The sequence below is a fragment of the Neofelis nebulosa genome, chromosome 3 (assembly GCF_028018385.1).
Source record: "Neofelis nebulosa isolate mNeoNeb1 chromosome 3, mNeoNeb1.pri, whole genome shotgun sequence".
In the NCBI taxonomy this organism is placed as follows: domain Eukaryota; kingdom Metazoa; phylum Chordata; class Mammalia; order Carnivora; family Felidae; genus Neofelis; species Neofelis nebulosa.
The window spans coordinates 120,690,894-120,717,695 of NC_080784.1; the positions used below are offsets into that span (position 1 = coordinate 120,690,894).

Genomic DNA, 26,802 nt, shown 5'->3' on the forward strand with positions numbered 1-26,802 from the left:
GACTGTGACGAAACAACCGTAACTATGCCTTAAAATGAGAGAATTTTTATTTCTCTCCCTCAAAACAATCTTGGTGAAGGGCCAGGAAGGAAGCCTCCACTATCTTAAATGATCTAGGACCCTTCGATTTTATTGCCCTGCTCTCTTTCATGTGAAATTTCTTACTCATTAAAATTTAAATATCCTAGAAGAGCGCATAATAGACCCCAACAAACAACAAAGACCCGTTAAAGTGAAGCAAATGATTTCCACATCCTAAGCTGTAAGCGGGCTTTTCCAGTTTTCACCTTCTCCTTGGAGTTAGCAGTTCTAGATGAGCTCCACTAGATGGCAGCACACACACGTATATAGTATACAAACGTGCGCCTCCTTAAAACTAAACGAAACTACAAATCCCAACATGCATCTTTAAACGCCTGACTTGCTCCTGCCCAAAGGTCTCAAGTTTGTTGCTCGCACGGGGATCTGGAGGACGGCGTCCACCTGCTGCTCTAAAGTAAGATTTCCTAATATTTTTTAAATGAAATTTTAGCCTGGGAAAAGAAGAGGTTTAGATTTTTGCTTTGTTCTGCAAGTTACCTATTTCAACATTAATCTTAGCAGTTAGGTCAGTTAGGTCAGGGTAAGGGTGTGTTTTTAACAAGTTTGAAACTCTGGTATATTAGTTTTCCAATGTGCTTTTCACGTTGGATTTTACCATTTAAGGCCACGTTTGCACTCATTTTCCCAAATAAATCCATTTATATTTAATAATGTAGTTTATTCTAACAGGTTTTAGCCCCAAAATCTGGTCCCAGAAAGCCAAGGCTAGCTAGGGGAGATATCGGAGTGAGCAAAGTGGCTACTCTGTGCTCCAGCAATTGTTCAGTAGTAAGTGCTTCTTTCCCCTGGTGTCAGAGATTCCTAGGGACACCTTTGGTGTGTGCCTTCAGTGTCATGTTCCTGAAGCCAGCAATTGACAGAGGTGTAAAATAATCGCTTTTTAATACACCACGTCCAGGATTCGGGGGAGGGGGCGGGGGGGTGGAGATGATTGGATTCTCTTACTTTCTATACTATATATGGTTATATCTCTCAACTTTTTACATGTTTAAAGTGAAAACGTATCACTCGTGTAAGAATAAAGACAAAGTAAGTAGCGAAAATCCATGGCATCAGAGTAGGTCAGGCAGTGTAAAAGCTCAGTTTCTCTGGCGCATGACAAACGCAGATTTAATCCGAGAGTATCAGTGAGACTCTAAGCAGGTCCCTGGAGCGGGTTGTTCGTCTGGCCCTCGGAGAAGGAAAACTCCAAGACAGAGGTAAACGTGCAGGAGAGTTATAAGGGGGAAATGCTGGTGTGAGAGAAAACGAGAGGGAACTGGCCGTCAGACCACGAGGGAGCCCCTCCTCCCTCCCCGGGCAGGAAGGCAGTGCAGTGACTGGAGGGTCCGCAAGGCCCCGGAAAGAGCCCCGTGTCCCCCAGAAAAGAGTCAGCTTTGGTGGTGGTGTGCACTCGCGCCCAGGTCTCACAGCGTGCGGGTGGGCGTGCGGAGACCGCGAGAACCACGCGAATCACGAGGTCCTCTCCTGGACCCGCAAGCCACAGGCCTAATTCGCGGCCGCGAGGCAGGGCGCAGACCACATGATCTCTCCGAAGATAGGGCACTGGTGACCAGGCCTTGTGTCACGTCTCAAATGCTTCTTTCATCCAGCCCCCCCTTCCCATCCCTGCTATTTCACGCCCGGCCCTTCAGGCCCCCGCAGCACCCTCCCAAGGAAACCACCCACTCCCCAAGGTCTGCTCCAGTGATCTTTCCAAAATACATGTCTTCTTGTGTTGCACTCGTTTCATCAGTTCTTCAGTGCCCATTATCCACAGGAGTAACTGGCTGCTCAGCATTCCGAGCTTAGATAAAGTGTGAAGGCTTGATTACAGCAAAATGCCAAGGTTGGCAGAAGACAGCAGAGATATATTCACAAAGATAGCACTAGATCATGTGAGCCCTTTAGGCAAGACTAGTTACCTGTATTTTTTTAGGCAGGTAATTGAGCAGTGAGCGTGTAGGTTATCTGTACATGTACTATTTAAGTAAGTTCACTGGGTACCCACCCAATTACGCACCCCTTCCCCCAGCTTTTCTCTTAATAGAGGCCAGAAAACAAAACTCTCAAATTCCTAGCCTTTGCTGCTAGAGCTGGCGAGTGAAATGTAGGCTGAAATGTTTGGCAAGGGCTTCCTTATTGGCTAGAAAGTGAGGACTCTCTGAAAGGCTTTTTTGGCTTTTATTTCCCACCACCACCCCACCTTTTTTTTTTTTTTTTGCCTGAATGCTGATGAGATGCCTTGGGACAAAGTAGCCATTTTGTGACTTGGTGTGAGATCAGAGGCAGCCATAAAGTACAGCAGGGTGAGAAAAGACGCCCAGGTCCTTGAAGACAGCCTCAGTTGATCATCATCTGACTCTTAACCACCCCCAATCTCGTCATGAGCCATTCCTCTTATCCCAGAATCTACAATCCAAGCACCAGATATCTTATGCGTATCTTATTTTCCCGATGTCAGAATTTCTCAGTCTCCAGTTTGAAAATTACTGATGGTATCTGATAAAGTGTCCCTACTTTAAGAGAGGATCAGCGGCATTGTGGACTGGAATTTCACATAGCAAAGGAGTCGGGAGGATTGAGCTTAGTTCTGGTTCTGTCATTAACTGGCTCTGTGACCTTGAGCAAGTCAGATCAGTTTTCCCCTCTACAAAATGGGAGTGTTGGACATGATTTTATTTCTCCAGTTCTTTTGTTCAATGACTCTCTGAGGCCAACCACTAAATCTTTCCAAGGGAGAAGGAAAAGCCATGGACAATTGATAGTGCAAACCCCAACAAAAATTTATAGCAGAGAAATTGGGAAGCAGCCCCAAGTAGTAAGGACACATACAATGCCAAAAAAAGTGTGTATAGAGAGAGTGGGGAGGATGGTGGTGGTAGTGAGGGGAAGGACTCCTCCCCTGCTATATCACTATCAGAGGCTGTCTTCTCTAAGTAGTGAAGAAACCAAATGGTAGGTTGAAGTCCTGTGTCTGTCTGTTGCCGGTTATCATTTCAATGGGTTATGCTAAATGTTTTTGATTTACAAAGCTATGTATCTAGAGTCAGCATTCTTGGAGAATTCAGTTGATGGACTATCTGTACAGAAATGCTGCCTTTAAGTTCATTCTAGGTGTCACTGCACAGGACCACCTGCTGCAGTGTAAGCCATTAAATACACATATCTCTAGATTGAACCACAGGTTCCATGATGGGTCGACTTGATGGGAAGATCATCGTCCTGACCGCTGCTGCTCAGGGGATTGGGAGGGCAGCTGCCATAGTAAGTTATTATTTCTTGTTAGCTTACTAACTTTTGAGGTATTAAATTATGTGGACACAGCCCGTGGTTATTTAATTCTGCTCTCGTTTTTGGTTGTTTTTGGCTTTGATTTTGTTTTGTTTTACTTTTGTGCTTCTGTTGTTTGAAGTTACAAAAAGAAAACTCACTAGCCTTGACCCAGGGCAAGTGAAGGAATGAATACCTCACATGTTTATTATGCGACATCAATGATAACCTTGGACTCTGAGAAACTTAATTCTCTGCCTCAGTTTCTCTGCACGATGATATATTTACTGCAGGGGACCTACAGGAATGTATTGCTTTCTGTAATTGTCAATTCAGATGTAGGACTCTAGAGATACAAGACTATCAGGTTACTTTCACCTTCTAATTTATATCAACTTCTTGTGCATTAAAACCCACACCTGAACTCGTTAATGCACTTACAGTATAATAGGGTATGGCTTGACATTTATGAAAACAGTAATATAGTCTTAGGAGAAAAAATGTGAAAATAATGCATTTTCTCTTATTATTTGGGATATAGTAAAAAATGGAAAATAATAAGAACTAGCTCAGAAATGAAATACAGGCTATCACATCACAGAATAGTATTTTGAGAGGTGTCAGTAACAGAGTCCTAGTTTTTAAAAACACTCTTTTATTTGATAATGCTTACAGGCATAAAGTCAGATGACAAGCACAATGTATGTCATGTTGTTCTAATTAATGGTAAAAATTTTAACAATGGGAAGGGTGAAATGAGAGTAGAGAGCTTAAAATTCCACCTATTTTATAGGTAAAACAATGAAAATAAGATAAGGGGGGAAAGGCTAAATGACTTTCCACTCATGAGAATGGAATCAAATCGAATAAACAAAGGATTTATTTGTACATTGTGTCTACCAGGCTTTTGCAAGAGAAGGTGCCAAAGTCATAGCCACAGATATCAATGAGTCCAAACTTCAGGAACTGGAAAAGTACCCTGGTAAGCAACTCAGCACTTTGAACTTGGGATTCACAATCTACAAGGTATTATAAAGCAATATTGTTCACATGTTGAAAGAAAATTCCTTAGCTGCTCAGTTCTGCTGGCCTTTTTTAGAGCCTTTTTCTCTGCTATGACGCCTATATTCTGTGTGGGGCTCCTGGGCAGCTCAGTCAGTTAAGCACTGACTCTCGATTTCAGCTCAGGTCATGATCTCATGATTTGTGATACTGAGCCCTATGTTGGGCTCTATGCTGACAGCACAGAACCTGCTTGGGATTCCCTCTCCCTTTTTCTCTGCCCCTCTTCCTCTTGCATTCTCCCTCTCTCTATTTTTCTCTCTCTCAAAATAAATAAACATTTTTTAAAAATCTGTGTTCTGTGAACCTACAGACAAAAATCTATACATTTAAATGTATAAACAAAATTTTAAGATGTATGCTTAAATTTTTTTTATTTAGCCAAAATGTTGAAGGATTCAGTACTCAATTACAAAATTACATGTGAAAAGTTAATAGTTGTTAACTTTTTTTTTTAATTTTTTTTTAACATTTATTTATTTTTGAGACAGAGAGAGACAGAGCATGAATGGGGGAGGGGCAGAGAGAGAGGGAGACACAGAATCAGAAGCAGGCTCCAGGCTCTGAGCCAACAGCCCAGAGCCTGACGCGGGGCTCAAACTCACGGACCGCAAGATCGTGACCTGAGCTGAAGTCGGACGCTCAACCGACTGAGCCACCCAGGCACCCCTAACTTTTTTTTTTAAGTAAGCTTTCGTCAATGGTGAGCTTGAACTCACAACCTAAGGTCAAGAGTCACATGCTCCACCGACTGAGCCAGCCAGGTGCCCCTGTTATGTTAACTTTTGATGATGACTTTCCACTTCTCTGCCTCACTCTGGGGGAGACGCTGTCCAATAGAAACATGACATGAGCCATATGTGCAAGTGTAAATTTTCTTAGTGGCTACATTTAAAAAGTAAAAAGATACAGGTGAAATTAATTTTAATAATGTATTTTAATTAATTCAATGTATCCAAAATATTATAATTTTAACATATGCAATTGTAAAACATTACAATAGAAAATTTTACATTTTTTACACTAAATCTCTGAAATCCATGTGTATTTTACATTTACAGTACATTTCAGTTCAGACTAGCTGCATTTCCCATCCATGCTTAGTAGCCAGCCACATGTGGCTAGTGGCCACCATATTGGAGACAGCTCAGCCTTAAAATCACATGTCATGATCAGAAACTATAAGAGATTAACTTGTTCAAGTGCATATTGCCCCTTACTGTACCACACCGAACCTAACTCCGATGTCAAAGGGCTTTAATTGGCGTTACTCAGAAAGAAATCAGAACGTAGAACTCATTTCAAAGTTAACTGTTTCAGCGAAATAGAATAGGTTGCATGATCAAACATAATTTAGTTCACTGAATTAGTTAACTGAATTAGACTGAGTTATCATTTCAACAAAATCTAAGGGAAGCTGCTGTCGTAGAAAAGCACAGAGGAAAGGAAAGTCCTTCTGAAACTCCATTCTAGTCCTCCCTTTATTTATAATCTTTCTTTTCTATATCCAAAAGGGAAGAATAGAATAATAAACCATATATTTTTTAAATCATAAAAATTATGACTGCTGCTTAATGAAAGCATTAGAGCATATTTTTTTAGTAGCTAGTACAGTGTGTCTGCCTCAGACCCCATGCCAACTCTCTCATGGCTAGTGTTTTCATCCCTTCTTGTGGCCTGTCATTTCTTCTTGGAATTTGGTCCAGAAATAAGTGATGGTACCTGTGACCCGCAAAGTCATTTCTAGTCGATAATACAATTGACATAAATGTAAAATGCACAAATAGAAACCATCTCTTTTCCCACTGCTCCTGCCCTTCCCCCTCAGACAGAATTCAGCATCACTGTAGCAGTGATTCAACCTCTGGGTTGAAAGACGGGACTAGAATGAGCCCACTTGCAGGTATTGCTGCTGGTTTGCTGAGAAGCATCTACTATAGAGGTCAAGGTGGAGCACCTGGCTGGCTCAGTCTGTAGAGCCTCCGACTCTTGATGTCAGGTCGGAAGTTCAAGTCCCATGCTGGCTGTGGAGCCTACTTAAAAAAAAAAAAAAAAAAAAAAAAAAGATGGGGAGGACTTCAAGATTTTTACTAATGAGATTCTTAAGACTGGTAAGATCCTACTAATGGCCGACAATCCTGTGAAGTCTAACTGGACAAATACTACAGTCTTCACACTTCAGAACAGCTAAATCTTCAAGGCTAAACATTTCTATGAGTAAGGATAAATTGTGTACTTTGTTTTGTTTTTCAGGTATTCAGATACGGGCCCTTGATGTCACAAAGAAGAAACAAATTGATCAGTTTGCCAATGAAGTTGAGAGACTTGATGTTCTCTTTAATGTTGCTGGGTAATTCATACTTTTTCATTTCACTGTCCTTACAGAAAGTTTTGTTTGACTTTTATTTAAAAAGTTTTGGTAAGGGGCACTTGGGTGGCTCAGTCAGTTAAGCATCCAAGTCTTGATTTTGGGTCAGGTCATGATTTCACGGTTCGTGAGATCAAACCCTGCATCAGACTCTGCACTGACATTGTGGAGCCTGCTTGAGATTCTCTGTCTCCCTCTCTCTCTGCCTTTCTCTGGCTCGTGCTCTGTCTCACTCTCTCAAAATGAATAAATAAACTTTTAAAAAATTTTTGATAATAAGGCATAATTGTTCATCATGAACCGTAATATATTTCTTAGGAAATATAGTTAGGTTTTAGACAAATTTTATTCCAAGTAAGATTCAGCAAATAAGACAGCCATAGAAGTGAACATGGGCTTCAGGCTCTGCACTGATAGTGTGGAGCCCACTTGAGATCCCCTCTCTCTCTCCCACTTCTCTCTCAGTCGCTTCCCTGCTTGCATGCACATGCACTCTCTCTCACTCTGTCTCAAACTAAATAAATAAACTTAAGGGAAAAAAAAAAAAGTGGACATGGACTTGAGTCCTAAGGAAAATGACGGTCTACTCAAGAGAACTGGTATTAATCCAAACCTGTTAATCTTAAGGCTGGTCATAGGCTCACAGCAATGGACTGGCTGTGGACGCTCCACTAAGACTTATAAAATAAAATGAAAAACCATTTTCCAGTAGGTGTCTTTATTTTTTTTTAATGTTTCTATTTATTTTTGAGACAGAGAGAAACAGAGCATGAGCAGGGGAGGGGCAGAGAGGAAGACACAGAATCTGAAGCAGGCTCCGGGCTCTCAGCTGTCAGCACAGAGCCTGATGCGGGGCTTGAACCACGAACTGTGAGATCATGACCTGAGCCAAAGTCGGACACTTAACCAACTGAGCCACCCAGGCGCCCCTCCAGTAGGTGTCTTTAAAGCAAAGTATATTTACCAGAAACCAAGTACTCAGCTTATTGAAATGCAGGTGTTCCCAATTTTTTGGCATGGCATTCTAGCAACTCCTTTACACATCCCAAGCTCAGTGTTTCTTACTGGGACAATGAATTCCACCCAGCAAAAGAAGTTTCCATGTTGCATCTCTGTATAGAGCACAAAGAGAATGGCTTAATTGAACTTACGCAGATGATACCAAACGTGCTGAACCGTGTATGAATGAGGAGAGGCTGGAACTGGAACAGCTCGTGCTGGGACTTTCCCTGCTCAGGCGAGACAGTAGAGATGAGGACAGCCGAGGTTTACACAGGAACTAAGTGACATTCCACTTTTCTTATGTTCTGTTGTATTTGTACTGCCGCATTGATGGAAAAATTCCAGAGCCTTCTAATACGTTTTTGTTCTTCCTAATCATTATGTTTCTGCACCAAAAAAATGTGTGTGGGGGCGCCTGGGTGGCTCAGTTGGTTAAGCGTCTGACTTCAGCTCAGGTCACGATCTCACGGCCCGCGAGTTCAAGCCCCACATCGGGCTCTGGGCTGATGGCTCAGAGCCTGGGTCCTGCTTCCGATTCTGTGTCTCCCTCTCTCTCTCTCTCTCTCTCTCTCTGCCCCTCCCCCATTCATGCTCTGTCTCTCTCTGTCTCAAAAATAAATAAACTTTAAAAAAAAAAAAAAAGTGTGTGTGTGTGTGTGTATATATATATATATATATATATATATATATATATACATAGTTTGTCATAGGTTACACTGTGTGGATATTAAACCAACAATTTATGACAATCTGCTACATAAATAAACTGCTCATCCCTTATATGAGAATATACTCAGAGCCATGACAAAAAAATCAGTTAGCAGAACTGGTTTTTGAATATCTACGTATTAAATTCTCAGCAAGGTAAGGGATATAGAAATAGAGCGTGGGTTCCTGCTGTCATACGAAGGATGAGAAGGTTATTTAAGAGTGTGACTTGAGGGGCACCTGGGTGGCTCAGTCGGTTAAGCGTCCAACTTCAGCTCAGGTCAGGATCTCACAGCTCGTGAGTTTGAGCCCCACATCGAGCTATGTGCTGACAGCTCAGAGCCTGGAGCCTGCTTCAGATTCTCTGTCTCCCTCTCTCTGTCCCTCCTCTGTTTGCACTCTCTCTCAAAAACAAATAAACGCTAAAAAATATTTTTTTAAAAAGAAGAGTGTGACTGGAAAAGAAGTGAAAGTTGCTTTAAGAGTTTTGTTTTGTTCTGCTTTGTTTACTCAATATGTTAGAACTGTACGATAGCGATATTACTTTGCTACCCTGAGATGTTGAGACAATGGTTTTCCTTTGCAATTTGATTTCCCTTTGAAAATGTTAAATCTATGCCACCTGAGGGCACTGTTGCTTATGAAATAGGAGTCGGGGCGAGTATCATGTTCTCATTTGTTTGTGATATTGTTTTTGCTATTTCCTGTGCACTTGCCATAGAGCTTCTTATGTTTGGTGGCCCCAAGCTTTTGCCTTTCTTTCAAAAGAAGGATGTTGTTTTCCAATAAATTTATTTAGCTTAAGCTGTTGGATACTTACTAACTTAATGTACTAAGTGTTACTATGAATTGCTAAAATCTTCGTAAGGTCTAAGTCAATAAATGACAATATAAAATGATAAGGAAGCACAATAGAAATCCTAAATGATCATTTTTCCCCACTGATTAATCCCTCTTCCAGTTTTGTCCATCATGGAACCATCCTGGACTGTGAGGAGAAGGACTGGGACTTCTCAATGAATCTCAATGTCCGCAGCATGTACCTGATGATCAAAGCATTTCTTCCTAAAGTAAGGACCACCATCACTATGATAAGTAGGTCTCCACACTGGGCATCCAGAAAGGGTCCTTACCTTTCTGTTCTGAAGAGTGACAGTAGCTACCACAATGACTAACCCATACTGAACATTTATATCAAGACACTTAATACAAACTCACTTAACCTTCCAGTTAAGAAATATTCAAGAAGTATTAAGAACTTTCTTTATGCAAGTCTCCATTCTGGGTGCAGAAGACTCATCAGAAAAACAAGTCCCTTCTATGAGAGAGATCTCATTTTTGGGGAGTGAGACAGGATAACATAATTAAATAAACATATAATTCAGGGAGTGGTTAGAAGTACTATGAAGAAGGAGCACCTGGGTGGCTTAGTAGGTTGAGTGTCTAAATCTTGATTTCAGCTCAGGTCGTGATCTCATGGTTCATGAGTTTGAGCCCCACTTCGGGCTCTGCACTGACAGTGTGGGGCCTGCTGGGAATTCTCTGTCTCCCTCTCTCTCTGCCCCTCCCCTGCTCATGCTTGCTCACTCTCTCTCAAAAATAAATACACTTAAAAAAAAAAGTGCTAGGAAGAAAAAGAAGCTAGGATATCAGTAAAGTCCAGGGTGCTTCACTGATAAGCTGAAATTTTCATGGAGGTCCAAGTGAAATGAGGGAGCTAACCATTGAGGTATATGAGGAAGAGGGTCCCAGAGAGAGGGATAGCAAGGAGGCACATGGGACCAGAAGAATGGGATAAGGTAGGTACTACTTTATCGCACCCACTGTACAGAGGATAAAACTGGGAGGTGAGGTAACCTGCCCAAGGTCACATAACTAGCAAGTGGTTAGAGCCAGGATTTGACCCCTGGAGGCTAGGCCCCTTCTTGAATTTCATTGTCTAGGCATATGCTGTCAGATGGATGTACCTCATTGCTTTTCTGTTCCTTGAGTATTCTTCTTGCACTCCTGTTTTTAACTGAGCCACAGAGGTACCAGAGAGGTGAGAGACAGTGTGTGCTAAAGAGAGAGCATTCTTCCTGAATCTGCTACCCTGGAATTCCACAGCTTTTCCACAACTCATTAGTATTTTTCATTTTGTTTTACAAACAAGCATTACACGCCTTTTGATGAAAAGCACACTCTAGGCGTTCTCGGAGAGGGAGTGTAAATATGAAAAAGATTGAGTTCAAATGAACTTGTAAGCCGATAATGAGCACAGGCTCAGACAATGAAAGGGATTGACTGCGTACAGAACTGGCTCAGTCCAAGGCTGCAAACTGAACCCTAGTGAAATGCAGAGGAGCCGTTCTTCTCTTCCATCCCGGCTGGATTAGATGGCAGACGTATTGAATGCTGCCAACCCAGTGCAGGAGCTTTTTAAAGGCAAGGCAGGGCTGATGCTTTGCTCTGAACATTCACCATAATGTCAAAAAGGATCCCAGGTCACTTAGGTGGCTCAGTAGGTTAAGCATCCGACTTCAGTTCCGATCATGATTTCACCATTCATGGGTTCAAGCCCCATGTCAGGCTCTGTGCTGACAGCTCAGGGCCTGGAGCCTGCTTTGGATTCTGTGTCTCCCTCTTTCTCTACCTGTCTCTCTCTCTCTCTCTCTCTCAAAAATAAGTAATAAACATTAAAAAAAGAAAAAAAGAAGAAGGATCCAGATGAATGTTGAAAGGAAAACTAGAAAAACTGACTTCATAACAAAGGAATTTGTTTCAATCTACTTGTTTAGTGCTTAGAAAGGATCTCTTAGTGGTTCCATGGGATGTGGGACTAGCAAACTGTTTTTTTAAATGTTTATTTATTTTTGAGAGAGGGGTGGAGAGGGGCAGAGAGAGGGCGACAGGGGATCTGAAGCCATCTCTCTGCTGATAGCAGAGAGCCTGACATGGGGCTCCAACCCACGAACTATGAGATCACCACACAAGCCGAAGTCAGATGTTTAACTGACTGAGCCACACAGGTGCCCCTAGCAAATTTACTTTTAATGTAAATTTCATTTTTTTGTTTATTCGGAGTTCATGAGAATCTGTTATTTGGAACCCTGATTATTTTTTTGAAGCCTGATCCTTAACCTATGATTGGGAGAGAAGCCAAGGCTGTGGTAAAAGGAGAAAACTTAGATCATAGTGGGTAAGACTATCACATGTGCAAAAACAGCCTACTTCATGTCTGCAATGCTTGACAAATAATGAGTGAAGGGAGCAGGCATGGGGTATGGTCCAGCGGCACTGAAATTCAAACTTGTCAGTAAATGTTAACTTTTGAAATATCAAACACTAATTTGCAAATTAGTGAGTTTTCCTATAATTTAAAGCATCTTAACAATAATCCATATGAGCCACTAAAACTCATTTGTAAAAAATCCCAAGAGATATTATTGACTGGGGTGGGCAGTGAGAAAAAGTCAGTGTCACTTATTAAAGTGACAGTAACCAACCTGACCCTGGATTTCAAACTCTGGCATCACAGCCTGAACTCTGCCCCTACTTCACCATGTGCCGTGGGAAATGGCACTTGTACACTGTTCTATTTAAAATGAGGATGAGATGGGGTACCTGGGTGGCTCAGTCAGTTAGGTGTTCAACACTTGGTTTCATCTCAGGTCATGATCTGATGGTTTACAAGATTGAGCCTCACATCAGTCTCCACGCTGACATCATGGAGCCTGCTTGGGATGCTCTCTCTCCCTCTCTCTGCCCCTCCCCTGCTTGCTCACTCTCTTTCTCTGAAAATAAATAAGCTAACTTTAAAAAAATAAAATGAGTGGGGCACCTGGGTGGCTCAGTCGGTTGAGCGTCCAACTTCGGCTCAGGTCATGATCTCACAGTTCGTGGGTTCGAGCCCCACATCAGGCTCTCTGCTGACCTCTTGCTCAGAGCCTGGAGCCTGCTTCAGATTCTGTGTCTCCCTCTCTCTGCCCCTCCCCCACTCATGCTTTGTCTCACTCTGTTTCTCAAAAATAAATAAATGTTAAAAAATAAAATGAAAGGGGCCCCTGGGTGGCTCAGTCGGTTAAGCGTCCGACTTCGGCTCAGGTCGTGATCTCATGGTCCATGAGTTCGAGCCCCGCGTCAGGCTCTGTGCTGACAGCTCAGAGCCCAGAGCCTGTTTCAGATTCTGTGTCTCCCTCTCTCTGACCCTCCCCCGTTCATGCTCTGTCTCTCTCTGTCTCAAAAATAAATAAACGTTAAAAAAAAAAAGTTAAAAAATAAATAAATAAAATGAGGATGAGAGATTACACAATCCCTTCCAGCCCTAATTGGGATCTTCTGGGTTCATTAACAATGATGCACATACAACAGGTTAGAACTTTCCAGGGGAAGTCAGGATTTGGAGTCTAGGCAGATCTGAAAAGTCAGGTGGTCAAGACATAGGAACACTTGTAGGAAATTTTTGATCATGGATAGACACACAGAAAAACGTTCCAAAACTGGAATATGAGTCAAAAGGCAAAGAACAAGCTGAAAATACTGTAAGAAGAAGTCAGTGCAAAATCCAAAGTCAGGGAAGTCTTGGATATGTGGAGGTTTTTCCCCTTTGCTGTATCTTAAAAGATTCTCTAGTACATAGAGATGCTCTAGCAAGTATTTGTTGAATGAATAAATGAATCTAGGTTGTCAGTCCAGGTAGAGGTGAGACATGGAATCATCAAAGAGCTAAGAACCCAAGGTCTGCCAGGTTTAAGAGCTGAGTTCAGTGGAGATAGAAAAGCTAGGTAGGTAGGACTGATTAGATCAACAGCTGGAGGAAATTTTCAGAGCTCTTTCTTAGCCCCTGCCTGAGCTTCTGGGAGGTCAGTCCCATATAGAATTACTACATACCAGGCACTTCACTTTATACTTGCCAAGTGATATTTGCCAGAGCGGGACGTTGCATGGGGAGCCAGGAAGAGCATCCACACCGTACCAGCAGGTACTGAGCTGGTGTTGAGAAAACAGCGTGGAAGGGTGCTGAGCATGGACTGAGGGCTCTAGATCCAGCAGACAGACCTGGCTGAATGGATAGCACAAGTGTTAAGGGACAGCACTAGCACCTCCTAGGTGACTGTATTCCAAAGTTTTGCCTGAGGAATTATAGCATTTCCGGTGATTAGAGACTGAACTTACTTAGTAGCTCATCTTTATGTATTCTTCTGTAATGTATGTATTCTATAGGTATTAAAATGGATTATATATGACAATGATAGCTCAATGAAACTGGAACAAAACTAAAAATAAGTAAAAACAGATTATTTGCTAAATTGGCTAAGAAAGAATTATGTTAAGGCTTCGTTTCCAACACCATTATACTTTACTAATTTTCCTGGTCGTTTTTGTGAAGACCCCATCTCATTATGATCCTCTTTACCACATAGACAAACAAGTGGGGTTAAATATTTTCACCCCTACTGTGTCCTTGCCTTGATCGGGTCACCTCAGCCTCCCCTGTACCCTTTAATCCATCCAACACAATGCCTTAGGTTGTTGTAGATTCTCTGCTCTTGAGAACAAACAGTAACTAAGTATCAAAGCAGAAAGTCAGGAGAATACCATGGGGAGATCTGCCATCTCACAGCCACATCCCTGGACCATCCAGTCACTCACCCCCATCCCTATGCCTCTCTGACTGAAAGCTGCTGGAGAAGCTCACCCCAGCAGAAGTGACTTCTCTCCCTACCCTGACTATTGAGACTCTTTTCTTTTTAGAAACTCGGTCTTTGCTTGACTTTCATGGCACAGGATATCCTGCTTTTCCTTCCTCCGTTCTCTGGTGGCTTCCACTTCCTCTCAGCAGTTGTTTTAACTCTTCACCACTCTCTGTGTCCACCATTCCCCCCACTCAACCTTGTTCTTTACAGCCATCCTCCGAGCTTCTGATGTCAATGAGAAGGTAGTGCCCATCGAGTAGGAATTCTCTCCATGTCTCACTTCTTCATGGGTACCCACACTCTTGCACATACCTCCATGCCCTGAAAGCACACGTACTTATTATACTAAGTATAAATGTGTACGAAAACATTTTTAATTCATAGCAGTTTTTCATTTATATATTCCTTTACGTCAGGGGCAGGGCCCAGCAATCTGCACTTTAAATTAGCCCCTCAAGAGATTTTGATTCATCACAGTGTTTGACCACCTACTGTGTACCCTGTCTAGGAGAACAAAACAGCCCCAAACCCTCCTCTTCAGACCTTCACACTTGGAATGGGAGAATTCTGAGGGAGGTGTTTTTAGGAAGTACTGCCCTCGATGAGGGAGGCAGGCCTCACTTCATGTAACTGTTTACCACGTCCTGCCCTTACCACCTCAACCTCCCCCTGCATAACTCACAGACATTGCTGCATCTCAGCTTTTCTCAGTCCTTTCTGAAATCACTGTATCACCTTCCAGTGGTCTCCTCTATGTCGTGCCACTATAATCTTAGAATTCCCCAAATCTAAACATGCCACTTCTCTGCATTAAGCCCCTCATTGTCACCACCACATTGCCTCCTGGGTAAAGGCCAAATTCCTAAATTTAGCCCCTGTTGGCCTCTGCAGCCTCATTCCTCCCACTCCGGGCATTCCAGCCAGACCCATCCCTTCCTCCCAGCTCTGTGCTAGAGCCTTTATACATGTGGCCCTCACTCCTTAAAACACCTTTCTCTTTTATTTTTCTGAATTACACTCCAGTTTTCAAAAATCAGCCCACCTCCAATGCAAGCTGGTGCAGCCACTCTGGAAAACAGTATGGAAGTTCCTCAAAAAACTAAAAATAGAACTACCCTAAGACCCAGCAATTGCACTACTAGGTATTTACTCACTGGATACAGGCGTGCTGTTTCGAAGGGACACATGCACCCCCATGTTTATAGCAGCACTATCAACAATAGCCAAAGTATGGAAAGACCCCAAATGTCCATCGATGGATGAATGGATAAAGCAAATGTGGCATATATATACAATGCAGTATTACTCGGCAATCAAAAAGAATGAAATCTTGCCATTTGCAACTACGTGGATGGAACTGGAGGGTATTATGCTAAGTGAAATTAGTCAGAGAAAGACAAAAATCATATGACTTCACTCATATGAGGACTTTAAGATACAAAACAGATGAACATAAGGGAAGGGAAACAAAATCTAAAAATGGGGAGGGGGGACAAAACAGAAGAGACTCATAAATATGGTGAACAAACTGAGGGTTGCTGGAGGGGTTGTGGGAGGGGGGATGGGCTAAATGGGGAAGGGGCATTAAGGAAGACACTTGTTGGGATGAACACTGGGTGTTACACACAGGGGATGAATCACTGGAATCTACTTCTGAAATCATGGTTGCACTACATGCTAACTAACTTGGATGTAAATTTTAAAAAATTAAAAATAAAATTAAAAAAAATAAATAAATAAAAAATAAATGCTTTTTCCTCCCTGGCGGGGGGGTTGGGGGGGTAGTATCAGCCCACCTCTTTCCTCCTCAGGAGCCCTCCTCTGAGTGTCCTGAAGCCTAGTTTGGTCCCTTCCCATCACTGACCCCTCTCTGTGGAGGTCTCCACTGTTGTTGGATGCTGGTTATGTCAGCCCCCCCAGTCCCCTGGCAGCTCTCCATAGGCAGAGAGTGTGTCATTTATCTTCATATCTCCTGGACCTAGCACAGTAGGTGTTCAACAAATATATGTTGAATAAAGTAAGAATTTTCCAACATCGGGAGTACAAAGTAGTAATTAATGTTCATTAACCTTCCATTCAGCTCAGAGTTTCTCCTTGGTCTTGCTGATGCTCCTGTGCCAAAGGAAGGCAGTAATGCCCCTGGGAAATGTTCCTGCCAGTGAGTGCGTCAGCATGCCATCAACTCCCAGCAGTGACTGGGTGAGGCTATTAAGACGCTTAACCGTGCTTAATGTTAATAGCTAAGATGGTTCTGCAAACCATAAGTAAATGCAAATCTTTTAAAGACCTATTATTTTTATCTTGCAGAGTGGCATTTTTTTAAATTTGTTTTTGTTTTGGCAGATGCTTGCACAGAAATCTGGCAACATTATCAACATGTCCTCTGTGGCTTCTAGCCTCAAAGGTAAGGTCCGTCTTCCTCTAGGAATCACGATGCACATACTCCAAAAACTTTATGACCTATATGGGTTTTCGGAACAAACATAGCAGGGATTATAAAACCCACATGTAATTTCAACACCACTTTTTTAAAAAAATTGTTATTGGGGCGCCTGGGTGGCTCAGTCGGTTAAGTGGCCGACTGCAGCTCAGGTCATGATCTCGCGGTCCGTGAGTTCGAGCCCCGCGTCGGGCTCTGTGCTGACAGCTCAGAGCCCAGAGCCTGTTTCAGATTCTGTGTCTCCCTCTCTCTGACCCTCCCCCGTTCATGCTCTGTCTCTCTCTGTCTCAAAAATAAATAAACGTTAAAAAAATTGTTATTAAGCTCCCTTCTATCAGCCCTTTCTGCCTTAGATGTAAACCAATTGTAACAAATAAGTTTGGTTTCATTTGCCCTTCCTCTAATCCCTTCCAGTGGATATGGAAATGGAAATCAAGTTGGAAGAAGGAAATATTTACCCATTTAATTAACCAAAAAAGATGTATTGAACACTGTGTGTCCCTGCCCAAAAGAATTCACACTGCAAAAGGAAGAGAGTCAGGCAGATGTAGGTCTTCTATAGCATGATAATATTACAACACAGGTTTGTGCAAAGTACTGGCACGATATGGGGGAGTGTAACAATTTGGGAAGTGCTTCACAAAGACGGTGGATCTGGGCCCTAAACAAGAGGTCAAGTTGAAGAGCCAGGATCGCAGTGCCATCTGGAATAATGTCAAATGTCACAGTCTGGCAGATGGGTTTGTGAGTTTAAAATGAAATCACTACTGCTGAGATAACATTCTTTCTCTTTGCAAGAACACACAGTGAGCCTGCACGAAGAGAGGAAGGTAGAGAAATGCCTCGGCCCCTTGACTTTTTGGTTTGGTTTTTGTTTTGTTGTTCTTTACCCTGATTGTCCTTTGGTGTCTTTTGGAATCTGCCCAAGTGTTCGACCAACTGACGATGAAAACCTAAGACCTTACCTAAATGCAGCATCTCAACACCTAGGTCTCAACTGAGTTGGGCCAGTAATGATCTTATTTTCCCACACTCAGAAACTAGCCCCAGGAAGGGAGAAAACCTGATACCAAATTTAATTATTTCTTAAGTGTATTTATTTATTTTGAGAGAGAGAGAGAGGGTGAGGGGCAGAGAGAGGGAGAGAAAGAATCCCAAGCAGGCTCTGTGCTGTCAGTGCAGAGTCCAATGCGGGGCTCAAACTCACGAACCTAAATCAAGAGTCAGACACAACCAACTGAGCCAGCCAGGTGCCCCCTGAATCAAACTTTAAAAAGGATGGCATGGGAGGAAGTATGACAGTAGGTACCGAGGACAGTTATTTGTGTTCCCTTTCTAAAGGAGATTTTTTTGTTCCTTCAATGGTTAAACCTTCCTTTCATCCTCAGGAGTTGTGAACAGATGCGTGTACAGTACCACGAAGGCGGCCGTGATTGGCCTCACAAAGTCTGTGGCTGCAGATTTCATCCAGCAGGGCATCAGGTGCAACTGTGTTTGTCCAGGTGAGGTAGGCACAAAAGGGCTGTGCACTTGTCCTTTCTGAACCCTGGTTCGCACTGTGAAACATATGCATAGAAGCTTGTTTACCACATGCTATATTGTGTCCTGTCATTAGGAAAAGCTCAAATGAAAAAGGGTCTAGGCTAAGATAACAGTCCAACGGTATGTTGGCAATGAGATTCTCAGTCATTAGGAATGAACCACAGATGCAAAGGGTTTAAATGGTATTCACACGTGTGTGGAACAACTCCAAATCTCGTGGCCAAGATAACTGACCAGAGTTTGGTGTTTTGGAGGTAGACCAGAGATGCCCTTGTCAGGCAAAAGATGAAAAGTAGACCGTGTTCACTGGACCGCAGGAAGAAGCTAAGAGGAGCCTCCCAAAACACAGGGAGCTACTGAGTCTTATAAATCACCTGGGCTGACCCACAACCAAAAAGGAGAGATTAACACCTTCCTTTATGCTATAAAAAGGGGATCAGCAAACTATGACCTGCAGGTGGAATCTGGCCTGTCACCTGTTTAGTAAACACAGTCTTATTGTAACACACCCACACCTAGTTTGCCACATGTATGACTACAGGCAGAGTTGAGTAGTTGTGCCAGACCAAATGGTTCTCAAAACTAAGAATATTTCCTATCTGGCTTTTTACTAGGATGCATGCTGACCTCTCATATAAAGGAAAGAAGAAAAGAAGAACTTATTATTAGTAGAAAGGACATTCAGTCTGTCCAAACAAAAGCATTCTATAACTTATTTTGTAGGAATAACTTCCCATTTTCTTAATGACTATGAGTATGTCTATTAAACAGATATGCCCTTTCACCTGGTTCCACTGACCCAAAATGAATACAGGTTGTCTAAGAAGAATTATTAACTTCTTCTCTAAAAAGGAATTAAATATCACATATCCAGAATCAAGCTTGCTCTCAGTGGTTCACAACTGGCACTGGGGGGTTGGGGAGAAGCAGCATTTTTCACAGTTACGTATGGAACTTTTCAAAACCTGAAGTGCATGCCAGAACTTGGGGAAAGAGTTGATGGGGAAAATTGTGTGTAGTTTGGAAAGTTCCACATGAGATTTTTATATAATCCACCATGGTCTCCCCTCAGGTTAAAAAACACTAACTCATTAGTTTAAAAGAGGAATGTGAAATACCTTTCAAGCTACAGAATTTCCATGACGGAGGTATTCTGTTTAATTTTTCTTGGATTAGAAATGTAAACATAGGTAACACCAAGAAAGAAGAGGATACAGAAGAGACAGTTTCACTGGGTTTTAACATACATGCTGGTGATACTTGACTCTAGCTATTTCTGGTGCCATTTACCCAGTGGAAAAAATGGAAAAATGATTTGGAAAATGTGGTTGTTTTAGCAGCTGGACTTTTCAGAAGTTTGGAAAATATATTATCAACCTGTGTGGTACAAGGAACGAGCTGTGACTCATGAGCCAGTCACAGCAGAAAACCTGACAAGGAGTGAGTGTGTCTGGGGTAGTGCTGCTGGTGGTATAGTCACACTGTTCAACACCAGCCTTGTGTAGACTATGGCATGCTATGTGGTCCGTGCCCTGGATGCAGTAGAGTTGGGACAATGGAATTAAGTAGAAGGCATAGGCTTGCTCTATAGTGTCATTTAATAACCATTAATACCAGCCATATGAAAGACATGATGCTCCCTCGCCTGAGTGGTAGGAAGCTGTCAAAGTTGTATTTTAAAACTGGATTTTGAGGACATTGTTCAATGAAAGCTTACGACGTCTTGAGCATACTGTTGGTAGGACTGGGGACTGTAAGGAGGCTATGGACGAGGGAAGTGAGGAAAATATTACCAGAAGATGGGTACAAGGGAATCTTTGTTACACGGTTTCAGAAAGTTTATCAACATTATTACCTGCAGTAATGTGGAAGGTAGAAAATGTTCCTAATGAACCAGGTGACCATTTCTAGTAAAGACAGTTTCTACCCTGAGTGTCAAAAGTGCTGCCCACTTATGATGAAATGTGAGAGGAAACAGGTAAGCTAAAGAAAGGGTGTAAACACAAAGGAGCCAGAACTTTCTGAATTTGAAGATTTCCGCCCTCTCCAGAGAAATGACAAATGATGCTAAAATTAAGAAATGGTTGGGGCTCCTGGCTGGCTCAGTCGACAGAGCATACAACTCTTGATCTTGAGACTGTGAGTTCAAGCTCCAAGGTAGGTACAGAAATTACTTAAAAAAATAATTTTTTTAAAAGAAAATAAATGATTTCCCGGTAAACATCATCCCTATGGCACTCTCAGGAGCAGAGGATATGAGTTTAAAATCATTTTTTATGACCTTAGAAATACCATGTGGTTGCCCAGAGTACTGTCAGCACCCCCCACCCCCCGCCAAAAGGCCCTCTAAACAGAATTTACAGATTACAAAAATTGACAGAAACTCTGGGAAAGTTGCTCTGTAGGAGCTTGAACCAAGCGGGATTTTCAAATGTTTAGTGTCATTCTTACTTTAAGTGAGATAATTCAAATTATATTTTTTATGAGAAACATGAAACAGTGGTTAAAAATAGGAATTTGAAACCAATGAAAATAGGCAAGATAATGAAGAAAATGTCGAGCCATCTAATTACTGAGGACCATGACAGGCATGGCCCTGTCTGAGGATCCCCAGAGTGAACCTGACAGCAAAGAATGGTTTGGGGATCATTAAGGCAACCTAGGTTCTTTCACTGATGAAGTATTTATATGGCTGTATTTACATCTCAGGGTTGTTGTGAGGAGTAACTGAGATAATACATGTAAAAGTGCTTAAAATCCATAAAGTGTCATGCAGTGTAATGTGACTAAAATATATCTTGGGGATGCTTGTGTGACTCACCCAGAGTCCTTGCCTAATGTCACAAAGATTTATGGTCTCTGTATGTGTGTTTTTAATGTTTATTCATTTATTTTGAGAGACGGAGGGAGGGAGGGGCAGAGAGAGAGAGGAGAGAGAATCCCAAGCAAGCTCAGTGTTACCAGCACAGAGCCCGATGCAGGCCTCAATTTCACAACCATGAGATCATGACCTAAGCTGAAATCAAAAGCCAGATGCTTAACCGACTGAGCCACCCAAGCACCCCTATGGTCTGTGTTTTTAGAAATCCTAAACACGGAGGTGAAATTATCATTGTAAGTCATGGGAAAGGATTTCATTGATGTATCATGTGGAAAGGAAGTTTAAAGTTTGTCAACTTCTTTTTCAATTTGAGTAATTAACCAAGCTGAATGTCCCCCTTTGATTTAGGAACAGTTGATACCCCATCTCTACAAGAAAGAATACAAGCCAGACCAAATCCTGAAGAGGTATATCTACTATTTTAAATGCAATTAAATCTTCTGGTTGAAAAATGTCCTCTTCCTTACCTAGAGTAGACAAATTCAGAGACAGAGGCAGCTGCCAAACGCTGGGGGAGGAGAGAACAGGGAGCTATTGGTTAATGGGTACAGAGTTTCAGTTTTTTTTTTTTTTTTTTAAATTTTTTTTCAACGTTTTATTTTATTTTTTGGGACAGAGAGAGACAGAGCATGAACGGGGGAGGGACAGAGAGAGAGGGAGACACAGAATCGGAAACAGGCTCCAGGCTCTGAGCCATCAGCCCAGAGCCTGACGCGGGGCTCGAACTCACAGACCGTGAGATCGTGACCTGGCTGAAGTCGGACGCTTAACCGACTGCGCCACCCAGGCGCCCCCAGAGTTTCAGTTTTGCAAGACGAAGAGAGTTCTAGAGATTTGTTGCACAGTAACGTAAATGTACTTAACACTACTGAACTATACACTTAAAAATAGTTAAGATGGTAAATAACATGTGTATTTTACCACAATTTCAAAAAAAAATTTTTTAAAGCTCTCCTCTTTAATATGTATTTTGACCTAACACAGTATCTACAGGTTTTATTATAGACACAGTGTCTATAGGTTTTACTAGTTTGAGTAGCTTGGAAGTCATTCTAGTCCTACCTGGTCCACAATTAATGATATTCTCATGTATCATGTATCATACATGATTAATCAAGGCAGCAAGCCAATGGTAACTCTGTAGATTCCTCTTGCCTCGGACTTCCTGAAGGAGTTGCAGGTGAATTCAGACTTCACCTCCTATCACTGATATCTGGTATGGTTTCTGATCTCAGGCACTGAGCTCTTTCCTGAAGAGACAGAAGACTGGAAGATTTGCAACCGCAGAAGAAGTAGCCCTCCTCTGTGTGTATTTGGCTTCTGATGAAGTAAGCACTGTTCTTCCCACGGAGTTCATTATTCCTCATTTGGCCACAATTTGCTTATCAAAATAATGTCATTTTAGAGAGTTGCAACATATATAAGAGGTTGCATTTACAAGATAGGGATAAATTCTAATTTAATTTGCTCAAAGAAAGGCCACTTTGATCTGAGCCACCAACTCTTCCTTATTCAACTCTATGTGTCACTAAATCTTGTAGCAAATGACATGGAAGATTGAAAAAATAAATTGCTCAATTTTATGAGAGACAGTTGCTTTGAAAAATTATAATTGGGGAAAGTCTAATTAAATGTAAGTCAAGCAAATGAACCTCCAAAATTATGAGAGCTTCAGGTGAAAGGGGGAGAGAGTTAACCAGATTTAGTTGTGTCTAGAATACACAGAATTGGCATTTGGTGTTTTTAGTTTTACTGGTGACTTAATTAGGACAATCCCACTGGCTGGTTTTTTCCTGTGAATTCTTGTTTATCACATATGGAAATCCCAATTCTATCTCATTCTGTTTTGCACCTATTTAGTAATCAATTTCTTCCTTAATGGCTATTGCATATTCTTAAATGGCATACAACTAGGAAAGCAGAAACTATAAGGTAAAGAGCACAAAAACACCCCCCTCTGTTGGATGTATTTGAATATTACATGAGGAGGGAACTGCAGGGGGGCGGGGGGAGGGTGGAGGGAGTAGGCACGAGTGAGGAGGTGTGTTACTGATCTGTTAGTTCTTCTTTACAGTAACTTGCACGCCAGCTAGTTGGTGAATGTAACAAATAGTGGTTGAAATGTTAGTGACCGAAGTTACCACTTCTCAGGACTGTTAACAGCAGTTTTTAGTAGCTGGGAAATTGCTAAACAAATTACTAATGGAACAAGTTCATTGGCTTTTGTTGTTTCTCTGAATCTGTATCTGCAGAAGAGTTCATTTAAATTGGGGGGTACTGCTGATAAGCTAAATTGTCCTTGTTTAGCCAGAGCTTAAGTTTACCAAATATTTGGAAATGTTCTGGCTTGAAATGTGCAATAAAAAGACCTTTGGACTTTTAGAGGAGCCCCAAGGCGTCCATATGTATAACAAAGTTTGCTTTTTAAAAAACCTTTGGGGAGTTGATGATAGTTTACCTACAGTATGTGATTAGTTTTCATAGATTGAACTTTAAAAATGTCTGTACTCATACTGTGATGTCTTTCCTTCCTGCCTCTTCCATTGTGTCAGGCCTCAGATAAATTTAAAAATAAGAACACGAATTTAACATCTATGTTTAAGTTAAAAGATTTTTAAACCTCTACCACAAGGCTTACTTCAGATTTATTTCTTTGGAAAGTGCAAAATTCTGTGCAAAAAAAATATATATATATAGTAATTTTTTTTAATTCCCTTAGTTTGGTACAGATTTGGATATCTGAAACTAGTATAGAATATTTTTTCATAGTTTAATAGATATAATTATTATTCATATAAATTTTTTAAACACATTTACTGTGCCTCAGCTTCTGACAACACCTATGTATTTTTATCAACTAAAAATACAAAATCTTCTACAAAAAATTCTGTTTGGTAATTAACACAACCACTTTATGACTAACACACTTGATGACATTCAAAAGTTTATTAATGGCATAAAACTCAGCTGCTTTAGAATAGTTCTGAATTTCAAAATGAAAATGTACTGTTTTAGCCTATACTTTAGGAATGGCTGCATATCACTGAGCTTAATTTTCTGATTCTGAGACTGAACATCTGCTTAGAATGTGACATATGCTAAAACACTAGCCAGAGGCCAGGTAACTCTAGATCACAGGAACATGCTGCAGTTTCAGATCATCCAAAATTTAACTCAGATTTTTCCTAAAATCTATTTGTTACGTGAGATTTCCTGTTACCATGAGAGTACATTGTTTAGGTTTGAGTCATGGAAAAATTGAAGAAACACAACCTGTGTTAAACCTGGTTAATTGTTCTGTCTCCTTGTGTTTGTCATTGCAGTCTGCCTATGTAACAGGTAATCCTGTCATCATTGATGGAGGCTGGAGCTTGTGATTTTAAAATCTCCTTGCTGGGAAGGCAGGCTCTTCCTGTCCACAGTGAACCTGGTTACAAAGAAAACTCACCCATCATGTCTCTCCTATTAACAGCCTATTAATGAAAACAAGCCCTTTTTAATGATGTCTTTGCTCACAAGAGTCAGATTCTTTAAATATATTAATCTCTTTCTAACCTCTTCTGAAATCATTATAGGTAGACGACATAAAAGATAATGAACTCACTGCAAATGAAGAGGTTTAACATCAACCACAATTTGTAAACATATACAATTAAAATGTGAATGTGAAAAATGGAAGGTTTTTAAGAAAAAAGTATTTGTATTTTACTTCTATTTCCCAATATTCAAATATTTCATATAATTCTGCTTGGTCTGTACATGGACTCTAATTTTAAAATTTTACACCATCATAAATGAACACAAGATAGGAAAGAATTTAGCTTCAGTGACTTACATTAAAAAAGAGTTTAGATTCAGAACTATATTGTTAATCTGTTATATAAAAGAAAAATAATCAAGTATTTATATTTAACAGATGTTACCACTCATAATTGAGTACTATTTTCTTAGTTTAACTAAAAAATCTTTATTAAAATAAATAATGATATTGGCATGGGCCTAAGAAACTTACAGTGAACCAGCAGTATTTTCAGTTTGAATAGATTAAGTGTAGATTTTTTTCACCAAATGCCAGGTTAACAGTAAGAGGACATGAAATTTAGAAACAGTCTCTGGATACATAAATATAAATGAATCATATAACAGGAAACAAAATTAAAGAAAATAATTTTCAAGGGATGGGTGAAATAGAGAATTAGGAAACACAAACTTCCAGTTATAAAATAAGTCGCAGAGATGAAAAGTACAGCAAAGGAATACAGTCATTAATATTATAATAATGTCGTATAGGGACTATACTTAATCATGATGGGCACTGAATAATGTATAGAATTATTGAATCAATTATGTTTTACACCTGGAGTTAATACAACATTGTATGTTAATCATAATTCAATAAGAAATGGTTAAAAAAATTTTTTTCAAGAAAAAGTTTAAGCAAATTCATGGATGATAATTGTATAAAAGGTTATTAGGAAGTTTTTTCTTTTTATTTTAGTTTTAGGGTTTTATGTTTGTTTTTTACTTGTTGCTACTTCAAAAGACCAAATGGTATGATGCAAATATAGATAATAAATGAGCAGTTATTCTTGTCTTTCCTCTTAGAAACTTAATTAACAATTAATATTAACAAGGAAAATTTTGAAATGGACATTGAGAGGATAACATTTTATGCGCGAGGAAGAGTATTATGTGATTGATGAAAAAAAGTTAAAACTGACAGCAAAGGATATTTTGACCAGCATTCCCAAAGAGTCCATTGATACAGGATCTGTTTTGGGGTTCTGGACCAGGTTTCCACAACTGCATCACAGAACGCTTGGTTTGTGACTAGACCAAGTCACCGGATATATGTTAGATTTTAGTATTCTGGTTTGTGAAATAAGGGAGCTGGGCCAAATGACTTGGGTTTTTGTTTTGTGTTTTGTTTTTGGTGTATTATATTCAAAATGCTGTAACTTCTTATCAAGTGGAGTAGTGGAACAACGAAACTTACAAGTATGTTATGAAGTACTTCATGCTGTGAGCAAGTATAGGGGTGTATGTATAATTATGACAGATGAATTCTAAATAAACGATGAATTCTTGAAAATGAATTCTAATTAATAAATGCTTCTTCAGACTGCATTCTCTCATCTAACTATAAAACATTATAGGGGCGCCTGGGTGGCTCAGTCGGTTAAGCGGGGGACTTCGGCTCAGGTCATGATCTTGTGGTTCATGAGTTCCAGCCCTCGTCGGGCTCTGTGCTGACAGCTCGGAGCCTGGAGCCTGCTTCCGATTCTGTGTCTCCCTCTCTCTCTGACCCTCCCCCATTCATGCTCTGTCTCTCTCTGTCTCAAAAATAAATAAACGTTAAAAAAAAAAATTTAAAAAAAACTATAAAACATTATAAACAATAAAAGTGCAGGTAAAACCTAACTAAAAAGTTCAGTGTTCCTCTCCAAAGTCGTGTTATTCAAATCGGGTGATGTGTCGATGAAGATCATATGACTGAAACAAAAGGAAAACTGTATTTCATTCCGGTGGTAAGAGGAAGCTGGATACCACTAGAAACTTCCTCAGTCCTTAGGAGAGGGTGAATTTGATTTAGGAAGATACAGTAATAATCACTTTAGATGCCCTGAAGTTTACAGAACGTAGGTTCATCCGTCCTGCCCACAAAGGAGGCTGAGAGACAAGAATGAGTGGTTTTTATTTGGTGGAGATATTAACTTGACATTGTCCCCCTTGCTTGAAAAGCGGTGACTAAAATTGAGCCAAGAAGTGA

General features: G+C 40.8%; 1 protein-coding gene across 1 annotated transcript; it reads left to right on the forward strand.

Moving 5' to 3' along the window:
* The first annotated feature begins 382 nt into the window (after positions 1–382).
* BDH2 (3-hydroxybutyrate dehydrogenase 2) lies at positions 383–26,128 on the forward strand. Its single transcript, XM_058721773.1, has 10 exons — positions 383–496; positions 3,257–3,348; positions 4,258–4,336; positions 6,670–6,766; positions 9,456–9,564; positions 16,513–16,573; positions 17,998–18,111; positions 21,381–21,439; positions 22,268–22,360; positions 24,356–26,128. Exons 2-10 carry the CDS (start codon positions 3,274–3,276, stop codon positions 24,407–24,409), a joined length of 741 nt encoding a protein of 246 aa, XP_058577756.1. The 5' UTR covers positions 383–496; positions 3,257–3,273; the 3' UTR covers positions 24,410–26,128.
* The last annotated feature ends 674 nt before the right edge of the window (positions 26,129–26,802 follow it).

What these genes read in the sequence shown, in the direction of transcription:
- BDH2 (XM_058721773.1), top strand. Translation starts at nt 3,274, where the DNA reads ATGATGGGTCGACTTGATGGGAAGATCATCGTCCTGACCGCTGCTGCT. An exon ending in GGAACTGGAAAAGTACCCTG is followed by an intron (nt 4,337 to 6,669) that starts GTAAGCAACTCA and finishes TTTGTTTTTCAG; the next exon opens with GTATTCAGATACGGGCCCTT. An exon ending in CCAGACCAAATCCTGAAGAG is followed by an intron (nt 21,440 to 22,267) that starts GTATATCTACTA and finishes TTCTGATCTCAG; the next exon opens with GCACTGAGCTCTTTCCTGAA.